The sequence below is a fragment of the Oncorhynchus tshawytscha genome, linkage group LG05 (assembly GCF_018296145.1).
Source record: "Oncorhynchus tshawytscha isolate Ot180627B linkage group LG05, Otsh_v2.0, whole genome shotgun sequence".
NCBI classification, from domain to species: domain Eukaryota; kingdom Metazoa; phylum Chordata; class Actinopteri; order Salmoniformes; family Salmonidae; genus Oncorhynchus; species Oncorhynchus tshawytscha.
Genome location: NC_056433.1, coordinates 25,609,704 through 25,628,977, shown reverse-complemented (window position 1 = coordinate 25,628,977; position 19,274 = coordinate 25,609,704). Strand labels below are relative to the sequence as shown.

Sequence of the window (19,274 nt, the reverse complement as noted above, 5' to 3'; positions counted from 1 at the left end):
GATGTCTCCACATTCAACGCCGCCTGCAATGTGTGTGCACAAAATAAGACTGCGCGGCAAGCTCCGGCTGGCCTTCTTCAACCACTCCCTGTTCCTCACTGCCCCTGTTCCCATATATCCCTGGACTTTGTTACTGGTCTTCCTCCGTCAGATGGCAACACCACGATCCTGATGGTGGTGGATAGGTTTTATAAAGCTGCCCATTTTATTCCCCTTCCCAAGTTACCCTCAGCCAAGGAGACGGCTCAGCTCATGGTGCAACACGTCTTCCGGCTCCATGGACTTCCGGTCGACATGGTCTCTGATTGGGGTCCTCAGTTCTCGTCCCGGTTCTGGAAGGCGTTCTCCACTCTCATTTGATCGTCGGCCAGCCTGTCCTCTGGTTTTCACCCCCAATCTAATGGCCAGTTGGAGCGAGCCAATCAGGACCGCCAACCCCACCACCAGGAGTCAGCAACTCGTGTGGGTGGAATATGCCCGTTTCATCGGCCCTTTCCCCATCTCTTTTCATTTGTCTAGGATTAAACCTTGATAACAACTTGAACTTAAAATGGATTAAATTCGTATTTTGTGTCAGAGGCTGAGGTTTAATATGGGAGATCCCTCCCCTTTCCCCCTATGAGAGCCTTTCTTCACACACAGTGCCCTGAGTGCATGACACTTCACACCTCTGTACATACAGTCCCCAGGCTGTTCAATCATTTACAGTGGAAGAGCAGCCAGGAGACCCTCTCAAGATCCGTAGCCTAGCATCTACAGTATCTGAGTCAGGACTTTTTACAGTGGCTCTCCCAGCAACGCAATGTTGAACATAGTTCCATTTTGACTTACTGGTAAAGCTGGTTCATTGGGGAAACTTTCTGTCCAAAAATGATGCAGAAAAATGTATCCATGCTTTTGTTACTTCTAGGTTAGACTACTGCAATGCTCTACTTTCCGGCTACCTGGATAAAGCACTAAATAAACTTCAGTTAGTGCTAAATACGGCTGCTAGAATCCTGACTAGAACCAAAAAATTTGATCATATTTCTCCAGTGCTAGCCTCCCTACACTGGCTTCCTGTCAAGGCAAGGGCTGATTTCAAGGTTTTACTGCTAACCTACAAAGCATAACATGGGCTTGCTCCTACCTATCTCTCTGATTTGGTCCTGCTGTACATACCTACACGTACGCTATGGTCACAAGACGCAGGCCTCCTAATGTACGAAGGGCTATTTAAATACATTTGATTTGATTTGTTTCCTGCACCGTGTTAAATGTCAGATAGCAGCTAGGCTATCAATGTAGGAGGGAAGGTCTCCCAGCTACAGAGTATTTGATGTTGGGAATTAAGATGTTTATCCCTGATATCAGGAAACTGTCACCCTGTAACCAACATTGGTCATTATTAGTAAGTACTAGTTTTGCTCACTTTATGACCACATTTAAAAGTAAACCACAGAAACTTCAACTGGTTTTGTTACTGGTGTACGGTAGGTTCTGCAGTATTCATGAATGCACAACCGTTGACTGCTGAATAAGTAGGAGAATTTGAGTATTGAGTTAAAGTGTACAAGTTAATTGCGCCCAATTGTTTGTGTAACGGTTGTCGTCGGGAGAAAGAGAGGACCAAGGTGCAGCGTGGTAAGTCTTCATTGTAGTTTAATAAAGAATGAATACTGAAACAAAAACAATACATGACAAACAAACAGCCCTGAACGGTGCAACAAAACACAGAACAGAAAATAAACACCCACGAAACCCAGGTGGAAAAAGGCTACCCAAGTATGATTCTCAATCAGAAACAACTAACGACACCTGCCTCTGATTGAGAACCATAACAGGCCAAACTCAAAAACCAACATAGAAAAACAATCATAGACTGCCCACCCCAACTCACACCCTGACCAACTAAAACAACGACAAAACAAAGGAACTAAGATCAGAACATGACAGTTTGTGATGACTTTAGCTGAGACACCAGTGATGTGACTTGATGAACGACATTCCTTTGGAAGACATTGACATCGCTTCAACATAAAAGATTTACTGAAATACCAGATCAGCCAGTCTGCCAAGGAGTCACCAGAAATCAGTGTTATCTTATCCTCTGCCATGTAACATCAGCATCAGGCTCTGGCAAGAACAATTCTTCTTAAATGTGCCAACTATTATTGAATAAATACAAAGACATTATTAGATATAGCAATATTGTGTGTAAGAATGAGTAAGAATAAGTGTTCTTGTTATGTGAAGTGTAATGCCACAGATGCATAACATAATCTATGGCAGTGGTGGAAAATGTACTCAATTGTCATACTTGAGTAAAAGTGAAGATACCTTAATAGAAAATGACTCAAGTAAAAGTGAAAGTCACCCAGTAAAATACTACTTGAGTAAAAGTCTAAAAGTATTTGGTTTTAAATATAGCTAAGTATCAAAAGTAAATGGGATTGCTAAAATGTACTTAAGTAGCAAAAGTAAAAGTTTAAATCATTTCAAATTCCTTATAAGCAAACCAGATGGAACCATTATTTTTTTATTTGACGGATAACCAGGGGCACACTCCAACACTCAGACATAATTTACAAACGAAGCATTTGTGTTTAGTGAGTCCGCCAGATCAGGGCAGTAGGGATGACCAGGGATGTTGTCTTGAGAAGTGTGTGAATTGGACAATTTTCCTGTTAAAATGTAAGAAGTACTTTTGGGTGTCAGGGAAAATGTATGGATTAAAAAGTACATTATATTCTTTAGAAATGTAGCGAAGTAAAAGTTGGCAAAAATATAAACAGTAGAGTACAGATACCCCAAAAAACTACTTAAGTAGTACTTTAAAGTATTTTTTTTCTTAAGTCATTTATATCACGATCTATGGAGATATTGTCCAAGACAGATATGTAGTGGTTATGACTGAACATTAAACTAGTATGTTGTTACTGAATCTTCTTTCCCTTTTGTGCTGTCATACTGTGCACATTTTGAAGCACGGAGACACCTACAGGATCAAATAGAGCAGGGATGTTTTGTCCTCTCTCCAATACGCTAGTGACTGGGTGGAGATGAAAGAAGCCTACCCCTCCCCAGCCCCAGTTCCATCTCCCTTACCTATTATCATACACACAGACAACACCAGCCAGTCTTTTATGGAGACTAAATACATCTACTAAATACAGATTTTATGGAGACTAAATACAATAGCAGCCTTTGCAGTAAAACGCCACCCCATTATATCCGTGTCACATGACAGGAAAGACTGTGCAGCTTCAATATCAACATTTAGCTCCTCACCTCCTTGAATTTGGAAAAGTACCAGCCCCACAATAACACGAGAAGAATTTCAGAACAGAAGGAGTATTTTCTTATCAGGAAGAGAAATTGTAACCAACGCTACCTTCAGAAAACGGACATAATGAATATCAAAATCACACACTAGGGTTTGTGCTATATCATAAAAAATTATTGCTGAAAGAGTAATGCAGTAAATATGGCATAAAAGTAAGACGCACACTCCACATTATGACAAATTCTGGAACTTTAATTGGTTTGATTTAAGAGGTTACATAATAGTAAACGTTACACGTGTTAAGTTTTAAAACAGCCACCAGAGTACATGTATTCAAACCTCAGCTTCAACGTTTCAGACTCGTACTATACGCTCACAGTCGCACTCTTACATTAGACCCAACAGAGAAGTGGATAGCTCAAACAGCACTTTTCAATTCAGTCCAGCAAAGTCCACAGCAGCTGCATCTTCTTTACCCTCCGCAACGTCCAGAATACTTCAGTAGCCAATGTCCAGCAAGCCCCCCCAATATCATCCTAGTATTATGCACAACCAGAGAATTTCAAGTCTAGCACCAGAGTAGCTTGATATGACTGGCCTGGCAAAAAGACAGTCTGTGTTCCTTTCATAGCATTTGTGAGTTGAATACTGACCCTTTTACAGCAACATGTTTTTTGGTGGTGCTTTTTTAAGATCCGGAAGGAACTATAGTTGTACATTATCTTCTGTTTTAATCAAGTTCAACAATCCAGGTGACAGTCAGATTCAAGTAGAATAACTATGCATGTCTTACATCCAGTAAGATGGTCTCATTACACGAAGCTGGGAAACAAACATAGTTGCTAAGAAATCTCAAATCTAAAAATGATAATACATTGTGAAATGTTAGTAAACAGCATTTCAAAGAGACATTGAAGCACATGTGGCAGAATGCATACCAATTAAATGGTTATGTTACTCAAAGAACAAGAATTAGTGCATCAATCATATTACATACTATTAGTGTTAGACATTGCGCACCATGAGTGTGCGTCATAGTATGTTTTACATTGTTAGACATTGTGCATGAGTGTGTGTTGTTGAAGTTTGCTTGCATGAATGAGTGAATATTGGTTTATAGCACTGGCTGATACACCCACAATAAGCCCCAAAATGTCAAGAGAACACTGTTTTAACGTTACATTGACACGAGTGCAATAGCAAGGGTTTAATGAGCATAGTGGTGATGGTGGTGGTGGTATCGAGGTGTCTGTCTGTCCAGAACTCCAGGCTGGGGTACAGAGCCTGGCCCCTCTGTCCTGCCCTTCCTCCAGGCAGGTAGGCTTGCCACCTGGTGAGAGATGGGGACAGCCTGGTCCCCTTCCCTCAATATGGGGGGAGTGATGGAAGGAGACTTCCAGAGAGGGGAGGGAGGCTCCCTAATTATTGTAGGAGTGGGGGACTCAGTCAGGCTACTAGGAATGGAGGATAGCCAAGGGGAACCCATCGGAGGTCTCGAAGGCGAGTAGGTAACTGTAGCCAGAGTCAAGTAGTCTCTCACTACTTGGGGGTGGGGGGGCAAGAGAGGAAGCCACACCCAGGTAGCCACACCCGGGAAGGAAGGGTTTGCAGTAGAAGGAAGTGGGGTGTCCCCTGACCACAGTAAAGGTCTATAGCACCACAGCAGCAGTCTATAGTAGGTCAGGCAAGTGGCTGTAGACCGAGTCCAGCAGGGTCTGGCTGGCCTCCTGGCTCTTGACCCCGGCAATCTCAAAGAGCCGGTCCAGTTTGTCCTCGGCCATGGGGATCTCCTCGATGACGTGCAGCTCGTCAGGGTTTAGGATGTGCAGCATGTCGTCGAAGATGGGTTGCAGGTCGCACCGGTCCAGCCGGACCTGACGTAGCACCGTGTCTTTCTTCTCTGGATGTCACAGAGGAAGAGATGAGGGGAAAGGAAACAACGTCAGAATGAGGATGAGGACAGACTACAACATAGTGTTGATGTTAGCTACAGCTTGTTGTTGTCCATATAATATGAAATTGGGAATGACTAACTGGGAATAAAAGCCCAGTCATCCTTATGTTGACTAAGATGCATCTGATTCAGAAGGGTTTGGTTAACTGTGGAAGACACATCTTCCCCCCTTTTTCCTCTCTCTACCCTACTGATGTTACATTTGCAAAACCCTTGGTTAACATAGAGACTCTGGGAACATCAGAAGGTGGGGGGAAATTAACTATATTCTGGTAATCTGACCAATTGAACATATGCGGTGGTACTTAATGAATATGATGTCAGTTCGGTTGTCATCTGAGACATTCTCATCAATGATAAGATGACATAAACTCTACAGTGGAAAGTCTACACATCAGAGTTATCGGATTCACATGGAATTGTAGTTCAATTTAAATGTTTGAAAATGAAATTATTTGTGATGGGATGAAATGTGATTTTAGCTTCTAAAATGTGAGATTTGGGTTTTCATAAGATAGGGCTCTGCTCAATCAGTGGCCCGCTCCTGTGAAGGGACATAGGCTATAAAACTTTTCAAACACACCCTCCTCTCCCTTCCTATATAAAGCCTTGACGACATTATAATCTCCTGTTCCGAGGATGTGAGGACGACGGTCCGATGTCAGAATGGTTCAGATAATAACTACAGAACGAAGCAAGCATCAGCGTGAGCTTTGGTTGCGAATGGTATGAACTTTGAACTCTTATTCACTACAGAAGTGATACCTCCTAGCCATTGAGTTAGCAACAGCCGCTGCAAACGCAGGTTAGGAAGGAACAGACAGAGTATCCCGTCTACCACACAACGACGTTACTACAACGTATCCCGATTTACCAGCAGATACATTCTTCAAAGGACAAAGGACTCGGTTTGGCAACACGGCCTTTCATCTACCACCAACCTACTGAAGCGCAGCTCAGAGTAAATATTTATTGCATTTTCCTTTTCCAAATGGGCGGTAATTTAGAATGCATAAGATATTGTATTTACGATAGCACAGCTTCGCCCTTTGTTCCTCAGTCTTCCCGCTCTTTCACTCAGATCATTTTCTTTTGTGTAACAAGCTGTCATATCTGTCATATCTGTTCCGCCCGCTAGGGATGTTTTCCTTTATGACGTCATTTGTAATCAAGTTATGATTAATTATGTGTATGTGTAATTCTGTGTGATTAGTTAGGTATTTAGTAAATAAATAATTAAACCCAATTTTGTATTGCTGATTCAACTTGTTAGCCAGGGTTCGTGCAGATAACCGACAATTTACAACTTTCAGAAGAGACTGAATTAAGATGACGATTAATATTGACTGCTATTGACGTAAAATATTACTTGGTCTTTAAGAGTTTATTCGGAAGATAACAGCCCTATAAATATTATTTTGTGGTGCTCCGACTCTCTAGTTAATTACATTTACATGATTAGCTCAATCAGGTAATATTAATTACGGAGAAATTATTTTATAGAATAGCATGTCATATCACTTAATCTGGCATAGCCAAAGACACGACACTAGGTTTCCCCCTTTCCCTTTATTTCTCAAAGTTTTCATAGTTGATGACTTCCTATAATGGAGTATAGAATCAGGTGCAATTGGTAACCAGAAGGGGGCAGTAAATGAAAATGCATCACCTCTGTAAGAGACGTTGTCTAGCATAGTTCCTGAAACAGGACTGCATCATATGTGCTCACCTTTGGTAATGAACGAGCCGGTCCTGCTGAGGGCGGAGTCTTTGCTGGAGGTGGAGTCACAGCGGAGAAGGGGCTCTGATTCATCGGGGAAGAAACCCTTGGTCCGGTGCACAGGAGACTGCTCCACCAACACCCTAGGAGAATCCAAAGGCTTGTGGACAGGACTGTGGCTCGGGGTTACATTCACAGCGGTCATCAGCTGGTTCAGATCAAACTGCAGAGAGAGAGAAAGGAGGAAGAGAGATATATAGAGAGGGGGGGGTGAGCGAGAGAGAGACAGAGAGAAAGAGCGGGTCAGAGTCACTGTCGGGAAACAATGGCTGAGGAAGCAGTGTCCTGAGTCACTCTGGTGTCCGGACAGAGCACAGGGACAGGACAGGGAGCTCCTGTGTGCCAAGCCCCAGCCCCATGCAGCCCGGGTCGAGTGACACAGCGGGGCCAACCTCCCAGCCCCCAGACCACCCACACTCACACCCGCGCGCCTCTCTCTTCCTTGCCTCAGGGAGCGTACACAACCAGCCAGCCATGAAAGGGATTCTGTGGACTTGCACAGACCGGAATGTACTGCCCACGGACCACATGTGCCCAGTCACACACTAACAGGCATAGTACACCACTGTGTCTGCCCTGGGGCACATGGAAGACATAAATAACAGTCTTATTTGGTATGGTAATGGTTTGAACTGGTTGTGACCAGACCGGATGAGCTCATGGTAGAATAATATTTGTCTTCGGTACTGTAGAAAGAAAGGCTTTGCTCTGTGATGTGAAGCACAAAGGACATGGTAGAGGGCATTTCATACAGGTGATGGAAATGCAATGGAAAACCTTCAGTGTTAAAAATCCAATAAAACACAGTTCAATATGGCTTCACAGGAACACAGTGGAAAAGTTCTGATGCTAACATAAAATCTGATATAAAACAGCTCGATGTGGCATCAGACAGACTTCCCTTACTGTACATCTGTGTGTATGTATGACCCATATGCAGCCCCTGCTATCTCCCCTATTCAATAACAAGTTAGTCTGTGCACTAGGTCAGTTTGGAGGTGGATGACACACATCTACTGTGATAAGAGCACTGCTCCCTCCCGCCTCCCACAGAGAACAGATGTGGCCAAATTATGTTACAAACAAATGTTACAAAACCTACCAACTAACCCTTAAGAGAAACCCCTAGAGGCTACAAAGAAAAGACTCATCGTGGAGAGTTAGGAGAAAACAGGGGAAATGGTGTCACTGTCCCAGAAGCTTCCAGAAGCTTCTCTGAGTTGTCAGTTAGTAGCCAGTGACTGAGTCATTAGATGAGAGATTGTGATCTGGCCGAGTCACTGACATAGCATGTAACACAGAACCACTCAGCCCTGATAAAATCCCAGGTTAGGGACAGTGACATTCATCACACCAACATACAGGTGCATGCACGCACGCACACACATACACACACTCAAACACACAATAAATACGCTAGAGGGTCAGGCCCTGTGTAGGGAGGAACTACTGAGGCATCAGAGACACAGAGAACATCTACGTTTTAATTAGATCAAAAACAACACTTTAGTGAATCTGCTTAATAATCATTCCCTGCAGAGTAGCTGTGAATAATTCAAGTGAGTAATTACTAATTGTGGAGAGATGTGTTGCATGTCTATTCATAAACCCTATTCAGCAGAAAAATACAGTAGGGTCTGAAAAAACTGCAATGTCGTAAGACATTGTGAGTAAAGAGAGCCTTTACCATTGAAGTGAATCTTCATATGTTGCGGTTTCAAGACATAAGTGCTAATACTGAGACACCCTAGCATCACTTTGGTTATGTAGGACACTGGGTGTGTTGTTTATTTGTTGCAACCCCTATTACCAGCCTGTTCAACCTCTCTTTCGTATCGTCTGAGGTCCCCAAAGATTGGAAAGCTGCCGCGGTCATCCCCCTCTTCAAAGGGTAGACACTCTTGACCCAAACTGTTATAGACCTATATCCATCCTGCCCTGCCTTTCTAAAAATCTTCGCCAAGTTAACAAACAGATCACTGACCATTTCGAATCCCGCCGTACCTTCTCCACTATGCAATCTGGTTTCCGAGCTGGTCATGGGTGCACCTCAGTCACACTCAAGGTCCTAAGCGATATCACAGCCGCCATCGATAAAAGACAGTACTGTGCAGCCGTTCCTCATCGACCTGGCCAAGGCTTTCGACTGTCAATCACTGCATTCTTATCGGCAGACTCAATAGCCTTGGTTTCTCAAATGACTGCCTCGCCTGGTTCACCAACAACTTCTCTGACAGAGTTCAGTGTGTCAAATCAGAGGGCCTGTTGTACGGCCCTCTGGCAGTCTCTACGGCGGTGCCACAAGGTTCAATTCTAGGGCAGACTCTTTTCAATGTATATATCAATGATGTCGTTCTTGCTGTTGGTGATTCTCTGATCCACCTCTATGCAGACAACACCATTCTGTATACATCTGGCCCTTCTTTGGACATTGTGTTAACAAACCCCAAAACGAGCTTCAATGCCATAAAACACTCCAACTGCTTTTAAATGCTAGTAAAACTAAATGCACACTCTTCAACCGATTGCTGCCTGAACCTGCCCGCCTGCCTGACTAGCATCACTATTCTGGACGGTTCTGGCTTAGAATATGTGGACAATTACAAATACATACAGTGGGGCAAAAAAGTATTTAGTCAGCCACCAATTGTGCAAGTTCTCCCACTTAAAAAGATGACAGAGGCCTGTAATTTTCATAATAGGTACACTTCAACTATGACAGACAAAATTTGAAAAAGAAATCCAGAAAATCACATTGTAGGATTTTTTATGAATTTATTTGCAAATTATGGTGGAAAATAAGTATTTGGTCAATAACAACAGCTTATCTCAATACTTTGTTATATACCCTTTGTTGGCAATGACAGAGGTCAAACGTTTTCTGTAAGTCTTCACAAGGTTTTCACACACTGTTGCTGGTATTTTGGCCCATTCCTCCATGCAGATCTCCTCTAAAGCAGTGATGTTTTGGGGCTGTTGCTGGGCAACAGCTACATATTCGTCACCAAACCCACTGGAACCAGGTCATCTATAAGTCTATGCTAGGTAAAGCCCCGTAGCACCATAGCAACACCCACGCGTAGCACGTGCTCCAGCAGGTATATTTCACTGGTCATCCCCAAAGCCAACACTTCCTTTGGTTGCCTTTCCTTCCAGTTCTCTGCTGCCAATGACTGGAATGAACTGCAAAAATCACTGAAGCTGCAGACTTATATCCCCCTCTCTAACTTCAAGCATTAGCTGTCAGAGCAGTTACCGATCACTGTACCTGTACACAGCCAATCTGTAAATAGCACACCCAACTACCTCATCCCCATATTGTTATTTATCTTCTTGCTCTTTTGCATCCCAGTATCTCTACTTGCACATCATCATCTGCACATCTATCACTATAGTGTTAATGCTTAATTGTAATTATTTTGTCTCTATGGCATATTTATTGCCTTACCTCCCTACTCTTCTACATTTGCACACACTGTACATACATTTGTCTCTATTGTGTTATTGACTGTACGTTTGTTTAGGTATAACTCTGTTGTTAGTTTTGTCGCACTGCTTTGATTTATCTTGGCCAGGTCCCAGTTGTAAATGAGAACTTGTTCTCAACTGGCTTACTTGGTTAAATAAAGGTGAAATAAAATAACAATATAAAAAAGGCATCTCTTATCTCTGCCTCTCTGTCATAGACAGGAGCCATGGGACACTGCAATCACTGATGTTACAGCTGACACTTAACATCTTCCCCAACAGAAGTGATGAAGGGGTTTCCTCCTACTTCTCCTCCTCCTCCCCCTGCTCACATAACATATTTACTGGCTGTCCTGAAACCAATTAGTCAGATAGATGCTATTGAGAGAAACCACACTGTCTTTCTGGTGTTCAAAGTAGTAGGGACCTTTGTCCCAACTGGGGATAAACCCAACAATCAATGAAGCACTAAACAATTTATATTGCTATTCACACAGCCCTAACACTTCTGGACAAGAGGAACCCCTATGTGAGAATGCTGTTCACTGGCTAAAGTTCAGCATTCAACTTTATTGTTCCTTCCAAGCTCAACACCAAGCTCAGGGCCCTGGGATCTGGACACCACCCTCTACAACTGGATCCTGGACTTCCTGAAGACTAGACCACAGGCTGTGATGATTGGCAACAATACCTCCTTCACTCTGACTCTTAACAAAGGGGCCCCCCAGGGTTGTGTCCTGAGTCCTCTGCTGTACTCCTTGTTCACCTACGACTGTGTGGCTTTGCACGACACCAACTCCATCATCAGGTTTGCTGATGACACCACGGTTGTAGGCCTGATAACTACCAAGGACAAGTCAGCCTATAAGGGAGGAGGTATGTGAACTGGCATTGTGGTGCCAGTACAACCACCTCTCCCTCAATGTCAGCAAAACAAAGGAGTTGACTGTTGACTTCAGGAAGCAGAGGAGGGAACATGTCCCGATACACATCAACGGGACTGCAGTAGGTAGAGTCAGTAGTTTTTAGTTCCTCGCCGTCACTGAGGACTTGGCATGGACCAGCACCACCAACCTTGTCAAGGGGGTGCAACAGCGCCTCTACTTTCTAAGGCGGATGAAGAAATTAGGCATGCTACCCTGGGTCCTCTCCAAATACTACTACATCATTGAAAGCGTCCTAACTAGTTGCATCATGGCCTGGTATACATCTCAATCGATCTGCGACCGCAAGGCACTCCAGCAGGTGGTGAAGATGGTCCAGTACATCACTGGGACTGTGCTCCTATCCATCCAGGACATCTACTCGAAACGGTGCCTGAGGAAGTCCCGCAGCATCATCAAGGGTCCCACACACCCCAGTCACGAGCTGTTCACTCCCTTACCATCGGGCAGACGTATTGGAGCATGAGGTCTGACACCAACAGGCTCAGAGACAGTTTCAATCTACAAGCCATCAGACTGCTGAACACTTGAACTGGACTGACTCTCTGCACCTTAGCACACATACACTCATTCACGCACACGTAAAATGATCTCTGTTTCCTGGTGTGTAATGCTACATTGTGCCGAGGCCCTTCAGCGTGAGTGGTTTATGGGTAGGCCTCATTTAACACTAACAATGCAGTGACATCAGTCAGGCTGTAACCAGCTGAGACAGAGGGCTGGAGGAGAGACTCACTCAGCAGCTATGGCTCACCTCTCCCTGGGACTATGACTTGGAGGAGTGGGTCATCTGCAAACTGAAACATGAGGACATCATGCTCCACACTCATACCAACACACGCTGACACATGCAAGAGCTGCATGTTCTGAAAGAGCAAAACCTGGACCTGTACAAATCAGCTGTGCTAGACAATCTGGACCCTCTCTTTCTAAAATTATCTGCCGCCATTGTTGCAAACCCTATTACCAGTTTGTTCAACCTCTCTTTTGTATTGTCTGAGATCCCTAAAGATTGGAAAGCTGCCGCGGTCATCCCCCTCTTCAAAGGGGGTGACACACTAGAAACAAACTGTTATATACCTATATCCATCCTGCCCTGCCTTTCTAAAGTCTTTGAAAGCCAAGTTAATAAACAGATCACTGACCATTTCGAATCCCACCGTACCTTCTCCACAATCCGGTTTCCGAGCTGGTCATGGGTGCACCTCAGTCAAGCTCAAGGTACTAAACGATATCATAACCGCCATTGATAAAAGACAGTACTGTGCAGCAGTCTTCATTGACCTGGCCAAGGCTTTCGACTCTGTCAATCACCGTATTCTTATCGGCAGACGCAATAGCCTTGGTTTCTCAAATAACTGCCTCGCCAGGTTCACCAACTACTTCTCAGACAGAGTTCAGTGTGTCAAATTGGAGAGCCTGTTGTCCGGACCTCTGGCAGTCTCTATGGGGGTACCACAGGGTTCAATTCTCGGCCGACTCTTTTTTCTGTATACATCAACGATGTCGCTCTTGCTGCAGGTGATTCCCTGATCCACGTCTATGCAGACGACACCATTCTGTATACATCTGGCCCTTCTTTGGACACTGTGTTAACTAACCTCCAAACGAGCTTCAATGCCATACAACACTCCTTCCGTGGCCTCCAACTGCTCTTAAAAGCTAGTAAAACCAAATGCATGCTCTTCAACCATTCGCTGCCCGCACCCGCCTGTCCGACTAGCATCACTACTCTGGACGGTTCTGACCTAGAATACGTGGACAACTACAAATACCTAGGTGTCTGGCTAGACTGTACACTCTCCTTCCAGACTCATATCAAACACCTCCAATCCAAAATCAAATCTAGAATGGGCTTTCTATTTCGCAACAAAGCACTCACGCCGACAAACTTACCCTAGTAAAACTGACTATCCTACCGATCCTCGACTTCGGCGATGTCATCTACAAAATAGCTTCCAATACTCCACTCAGCAAATTGGATGCAGTCTATCACAGTGCCATCAGTTTTGTTACCAAAGCGCCTTTTACCACCCACCACTGCGACCTGTATGCTCTAGTCGGCTGGCTCTCGCTACATATTCGTCGCCAGACCCACTGGCTCCAGGTCATCTATAAGTCTATGCTAGGTAAAGCTCTGCCTTATCTCAGCTCACTGGTCACGATAACAACTCCTACCCGTAGCACGCGCTCCAGCAGGTATATCTCACTGGTCATCCCCAAAGCCAACACCTCCTTTGGCCGCCTTTCCTTCCAGTTCTCTGCTGCCAGTGACTGGAACGAATTGCAAAAATCACTGAAGCTGGAGACTCACCTTTCCCTCACTAACTTTATAAATCAGATATCTGAGCAGCTAACTGATCGCTGCAGCTGTACATATTCCATCTGTAAATAGCCCACCCAATCTACCTACCTCATCCCCATATTGTTTTTATTTACTTTGCTGCTCTTTTGCACACCAGTATTACGACTTACACACCATCATCTGCTCATCATCATCTGCTTATCTATCACTCCAGTGTTAATCTGCTAAATTGTAATTACTTTGATACTATGGCCTATTTATTGCCTTACCTCCTCATGCCATTTGCATATAGACTTTTTTCTTGTTTCTATTGTGTTATTGACTGTATGGTTGTTTATTCCATGTTTAACTCTGTGTTGTTTCTGTTGCACTGCTTTGCTTCATCTTGGCCAGGTCGCAGTTGTAAATGAGAACTTGTTCTCAACTAGCTTACCTGGTGAAATAAAGGTGAAATACATGTTTTTTATTATTTTTTAAATGCAGTATTACATGTACATGCTGACACACACACAACCTGGAACAGCCTCTGTCCTTTCCTCTTCAGGCTCCTTGTCTTACAGCTATGATGAAATCACTCTATTGGAATGAGAGAGTATCAACTGGGGAGGCAGTGAGATTAGCAATGTTTGGGGCTCACCACCTGTGGTTTGTGTAAAAATAACCCAGTCACGGAGCTTAGCTCCAAACTGTGTATTAATGAATAAACAAGACTGGGGTGGCAGCAGGAAAATGCATCCTCTCCCTCCCTACTTTCCTCCCTGTCTCCCTCCTTCCTTGGCTCCATTCCTCCCACACATAAGACAGCCTGCCCACTCTGGCGGAATCACCACACACAGACCTCCTTTATGACTCACATGGCTGGGGAAGTCTTATGTCAATGGAACCACACAGTTGAACTTTATAGCTCTCTAAGGAGGAATACCATACGTGTAGACCTACAGTACACTCTGTCTGGTACCAATGAGGCACATGACGGATGTATGATCATTTCCTGGTGGTTTTTTACTCTCACGTCACTTACACCACATGACCCAGTGCTAATTTAATGGAATGAGGAGAAAACCTGTAGTAATGGCCAAAAGTTTACTGAGGGAACATGGGAGACGAGCGAGGGAGGAGCCTCCAGCACACTATGCTCCCTACTCCTGTGTTTCTGCTTCCCTATTCCCTCCCTCACCAAATGATGTATTACCTGCCATCTCATCCACCATGGATTGAGATAAACCACACCATATATTACCAACATTATTAAGTGGTGATGACAAGCAGAATTACAAAAGGCAGTCTGTAAGATATCTAAGGGTCTCATTATATTTCCTAAGAGGACTATGACAAGCCCTTAACTGTAAGAATCTAACCTTGAGCAGACAAGGACACTGGACATGGGGATAATATGAAATGTATCTGACAGAGGGGAGAAAGAGAAGAAGAAAAGTGGACGACGATGAACGATCCACTGTTCCCTCTGACCTCTATAGCGCTAGGAGGCCAAACCAGGACAGTCAAAAGGGCACTTAAGGCAGGAGGGTTGGCCACCCCGCTTGCGACTTCTTTAAAACTAACGTTGGCATCCCATATGTGATTTCTATGTTTGTGTGCATGTGAAGTGACTTGGTACACTGGAGATTTAATGAGATATTATGAGAGCCTGAAGACTCATAAGTGAGGAGTGTCATTTAGTCCAAAGAGCCCACCTGTGATTCAAGATGGGTGAGTACACTGGGATACATAACATATTCTTTATGCCAGAGATTCAAGGTACTGTAGTAGAGCATACCTGAGGATTGTCTTCCATGACGCCCCGTATCTTCTCCACCACGTCGATGCGGCGGTGGCGGTGCAGGGCGTTGATGAGCTTGGCCAGGTTAGCGTCCCCGTCGCGGATGGTCCAGTGTTGCAGGGCAGCGTATGCCCGGTCGTGGTCTGACTGGTAGCCATTGGAGAAGGCTGCCACCTCGCGCTCTGTGGCATTGGCCAGGGACTGGTACATGTCGATCCACTGGCTGCCAATCTGAGCTGCCACCAACTTCAGGATGTCCACACCTGGGTAAAGAGAGGAGACGACAGGTTATTCTTATGCAATGTGTGGAATGGACTGGAGCCATGGATGAACAATGGAAGTCGCTCTTGACTATTAAGTCACATGGATCCATTGTTGATCATGTGACATCATATGATCATTTAACCCATTTTGCAAACCCTTTTTATTTATTTACAGTAATTATGCCCATTAACTACTTAAAGTCACATTAAAAAAGCATGCAATTAGATTACATGATTTCTACTTAATTTTAAGGTCACAGTTCAACGCAACATCCAACTAAACAACCTACATTGCTAATAAGATACAACAACAAAATAATTGGGTCATCTTCAACCACACTAAGCCCTTGTTCCTTTCTTATAAAAATGTAATTTAAAAAATGATCTAACATTTGAGTTGTAGAGATTTAGAGTGTGAGTGTGTATGTGAGTGTGCACATGCGTGTGCGTGCTTGCACTTGTGCTCACATGCGAGTGTGTTACATAAGGGGTTATGACCTCTCAGTTACCATGAGCCTGAGGTCTCAGAAGGTAAACAGAACTGTTTTAGCTGGTTAGCGCTCATGAGGAATAAGCTAGTGGAATCCAGGAATTCACTCTCTGAAAGTGATCTGTCACAGAGCGTTACCTCAGCAGATGCATCTGAAGTTCACCACTACCCTCCACCTCTTCACAACCCAGATCAAATCAAATGGTATTGGTCACATACACATGGTTAGCAGATGTTAATGCAAGTGTAGCGAAATGCTTGTGCTTCTAGTTCCGACAGTGCAGCAATATCTAACATGTAATCTAACAATTCCACAACTACCTAATACACAAATATAAGTAAGGAATGGAATATATACATATCAATATACGGATGAGCAATGACAGAGTGGCATAGGCAAGATGCAATAGATGGTATAAATACAGTATATACAGTACATATGAGATGAGTAATGCAAGATATGTAGATCTGGACACCCTGTCCAGACAGACCAAGCGTGACTCCGTCCTAAGACATTGGCAGCTCATAAAGCTGAATTGGTAATCAGATGGAGGAAGTGTTATTTTCAGTATGTGAAGACAACCTCCTGCTGGGTTCAATGACCCTTGAGGAATCGCCTGCCTGTCCTCCTGTCCAGCCTTTTGTGCTTTAAATTGAAGAACCCTTTTTGGTTTCAGGTAGAACCCTTTCCACAGAGCATTCTACATGGAACCCAAAAGGGTTCTACCTGGAACCAAAAAGGCTTCTCCTATTGGGACAGCTGAAGAGCTGAAGAGTGTAGGTGTGTGTGAGAGTGGCTGGTGCTGACACAAAGGCCTCTCTCTTCTGTTCATGGCAGCTAGATGACATACAATGCATTTTTTACTGATGATTGTCTTATGTGGGCTATGTGACAGGATTGAGAAAATGCTGACTCGCTGGTTTTCATGTAAAAATAGTACTAAGCGACCTCAACTTGTTTAGTGTGAAACGACGCGAGCGGAAAAAGAGAACATGGGGTTCTCCTCCTCACCACAGCCTTGCTGAAGCTGATGGATCTTATCTGAAAGATATCATACACCGCGCCCTGCCTAGCTGTCTCACTTCTGAGGAACGCAGCAGAACATGTTGACTTGCATATACAATAATAGAAATATGTCTGGGGAAAAAACTGTCACTACAGGAAATTTACCAGGCGTGAATACTCTAATTTATATTCAGACTGCCAGGCAGACATATAACGTCACTAGGTGTTATAACTTCACTCAGTCAAAACCGAACATGATCGCTTCAAAACAGGTGTAGAAAAAAACCCATGTCTGTGCCATCCCTGCAGGCATAACCATATTCAATTGAAAGACAAGTCTGTGCATCATAATTCAACTTGAATTAATTGAAATCAAAAACAAAAGCTTAATTAAAAGTGTCACACCCTGATCTGTTTCACCTGTCTTTGTGATTGTCTCCAACCCCTCCAGGTGTCGCCTATCTTCACCATTATCCACTGTATAGTTATACCCGTGTTCTCTGTCTGTTGTAAAAGTTAGTTTTGTTTGTTCAAACCTACCACCGTTTTCCCCCTTGCTCCTGTCTTTGCTATAGTTCTTGTTTCCTAGTTTCCCGGTTTTGACCATTCCTGCCTGCCCTGACCCTGCCTGCCTGCCATCCTGTACCTTTGCCTCACCTTTCTGGATTACTGACCTCTGCCTGACCTGACCCTGAGCCTGCCTGCCGTCCTGTACCTTTGCCCTACCTATCTGGATTACTGACTTCTGCCTGACCTGACCCTGCCTGCCGTCCTGTACCTTTGCCCTACCTATCTGGATTACTGACTTCTGCCTGACCTGACCCTGAGCCTGCCTGCCGTCCTGTACCTTTGCCTCACCTTTCTGGATTACTGACCTCTCCCTGACCTGACCCTGAGCCTGCCTGCCGTCCTGTACCTTTGCCTTACCTTTCTGGATTCTGACCTCTGCCTGACCTGACCCTGAGCCTGCCTGCGGTCCTGTACATTTACCCCACCTTTCTGGATTCTGACCTCTGCCTGCCCTTGACCTGTCCTTTTGCCTGCCCCTGTTTGAGTAATAAACGTTGCTACTTCGACACTGTCTGCGCCTGGGTCTTACCTTAAACCTGCAGTTGTAGCTGGGAGATTGACTGTAAGCCAGCAGTGGTTGGCTTATGATCTGGAAGAGGCCAAGGCTCCACTACAGTTGTCCTGCCCGGAGGGTCAGTGTCACGCCACGAAATTACTTTGTGTTGAACGATGAGACCGACAGACCCTATATACAGTTGAAGTCGGAGGTCTACATACGCTTAGGTTGGAGTCATTAAAACTCGTTTTTCAACCACTCCACAAACTTCATGTTAACAAACTATAGTTTTGGCAAGTCAGTTAGGACATCTACTTTGTGCATGACACAAGTAATTTTTCCAACAATTGTTTACAGACAGATTATTTCACTTATAATTCACTGTATCACAATTCCAGTGGGTCAGAAGTTTACATACACTAAGTTGAATGTGCCTTTAAACAGCTTGGAAAGTTCCAGGTAAGGATGTCATTTCTTCAGAAGCTTCTGATAGGCTAATTGACATAATTTGAGTCAATTGGAGGTGTACCTGTGGATGTATTTCAAGGCCTACCTTCAAACTCAGTGCCTCTTTGCTTGACATCATGGGAAAATCAAAAGAAATCAGCCAAGACCTCAGAAAAAGAATTGTAGACCTCCACAAGTAATTTCCAAACGCCTGAAGGTACCACGTTCATCTGTACAAACAATAGTACGCAAGTATAAACACCATGGGACCACACAGCCGTCATACCACTCAGGAAGGAGACGCGTTCTGTCTCCTAGAGATGAACGTACTTTGGTGCGAAAAGTGCAAATCAATCCCAGAACAACAGCAAAGGACCTTGTGAAGATGCTGGAGGAAACGGGTACAAAAGTATCTATATCCACAGTAAAACGAGTCCTATATCGACATAACCTGAAAGGCTGGTCTGGTGTGAACTGTTTGGCAATAATGACCATCGCCGAAGAAC

General features: G+C 44.2%; 1 protein-coding gene across 1 annotated transcript in view; it reads right to left on the bottom strand.

Annotated features, from left to right (window-relative positions):
- Window positions 1–3,496: 3,496 nt before the first annotated feature.
- Window positions 3,497–19,274, bottom strand: part of tnfrsf21 (tumor necrosis factor receptor superfamily, member 21) — a 38,455-nt gene continuing 22,677 nt past the window's right edge. The window contains exons 4-6 of the mRNA XM_024420456.2: window positions 15,494–15,759; window positions 6,949–7,162; window positions 3,497–5,165 (exon numbers count right to left, since the gene is read on the bottom strand). Of these exons, the coding sequence (XP_024276224.1) occupies window positions 4,936–5,165; window positions 6,949–7,162; window positions 15,494–15,759 (710 nt within the window). The 3' untranslated portion in view covers window positions 3,497–4,935. The remainder of the gene's footprint in view (window positions 5,166–6,948; window positions 7,163–15,493; window positions 15,760–19,274) is intronic.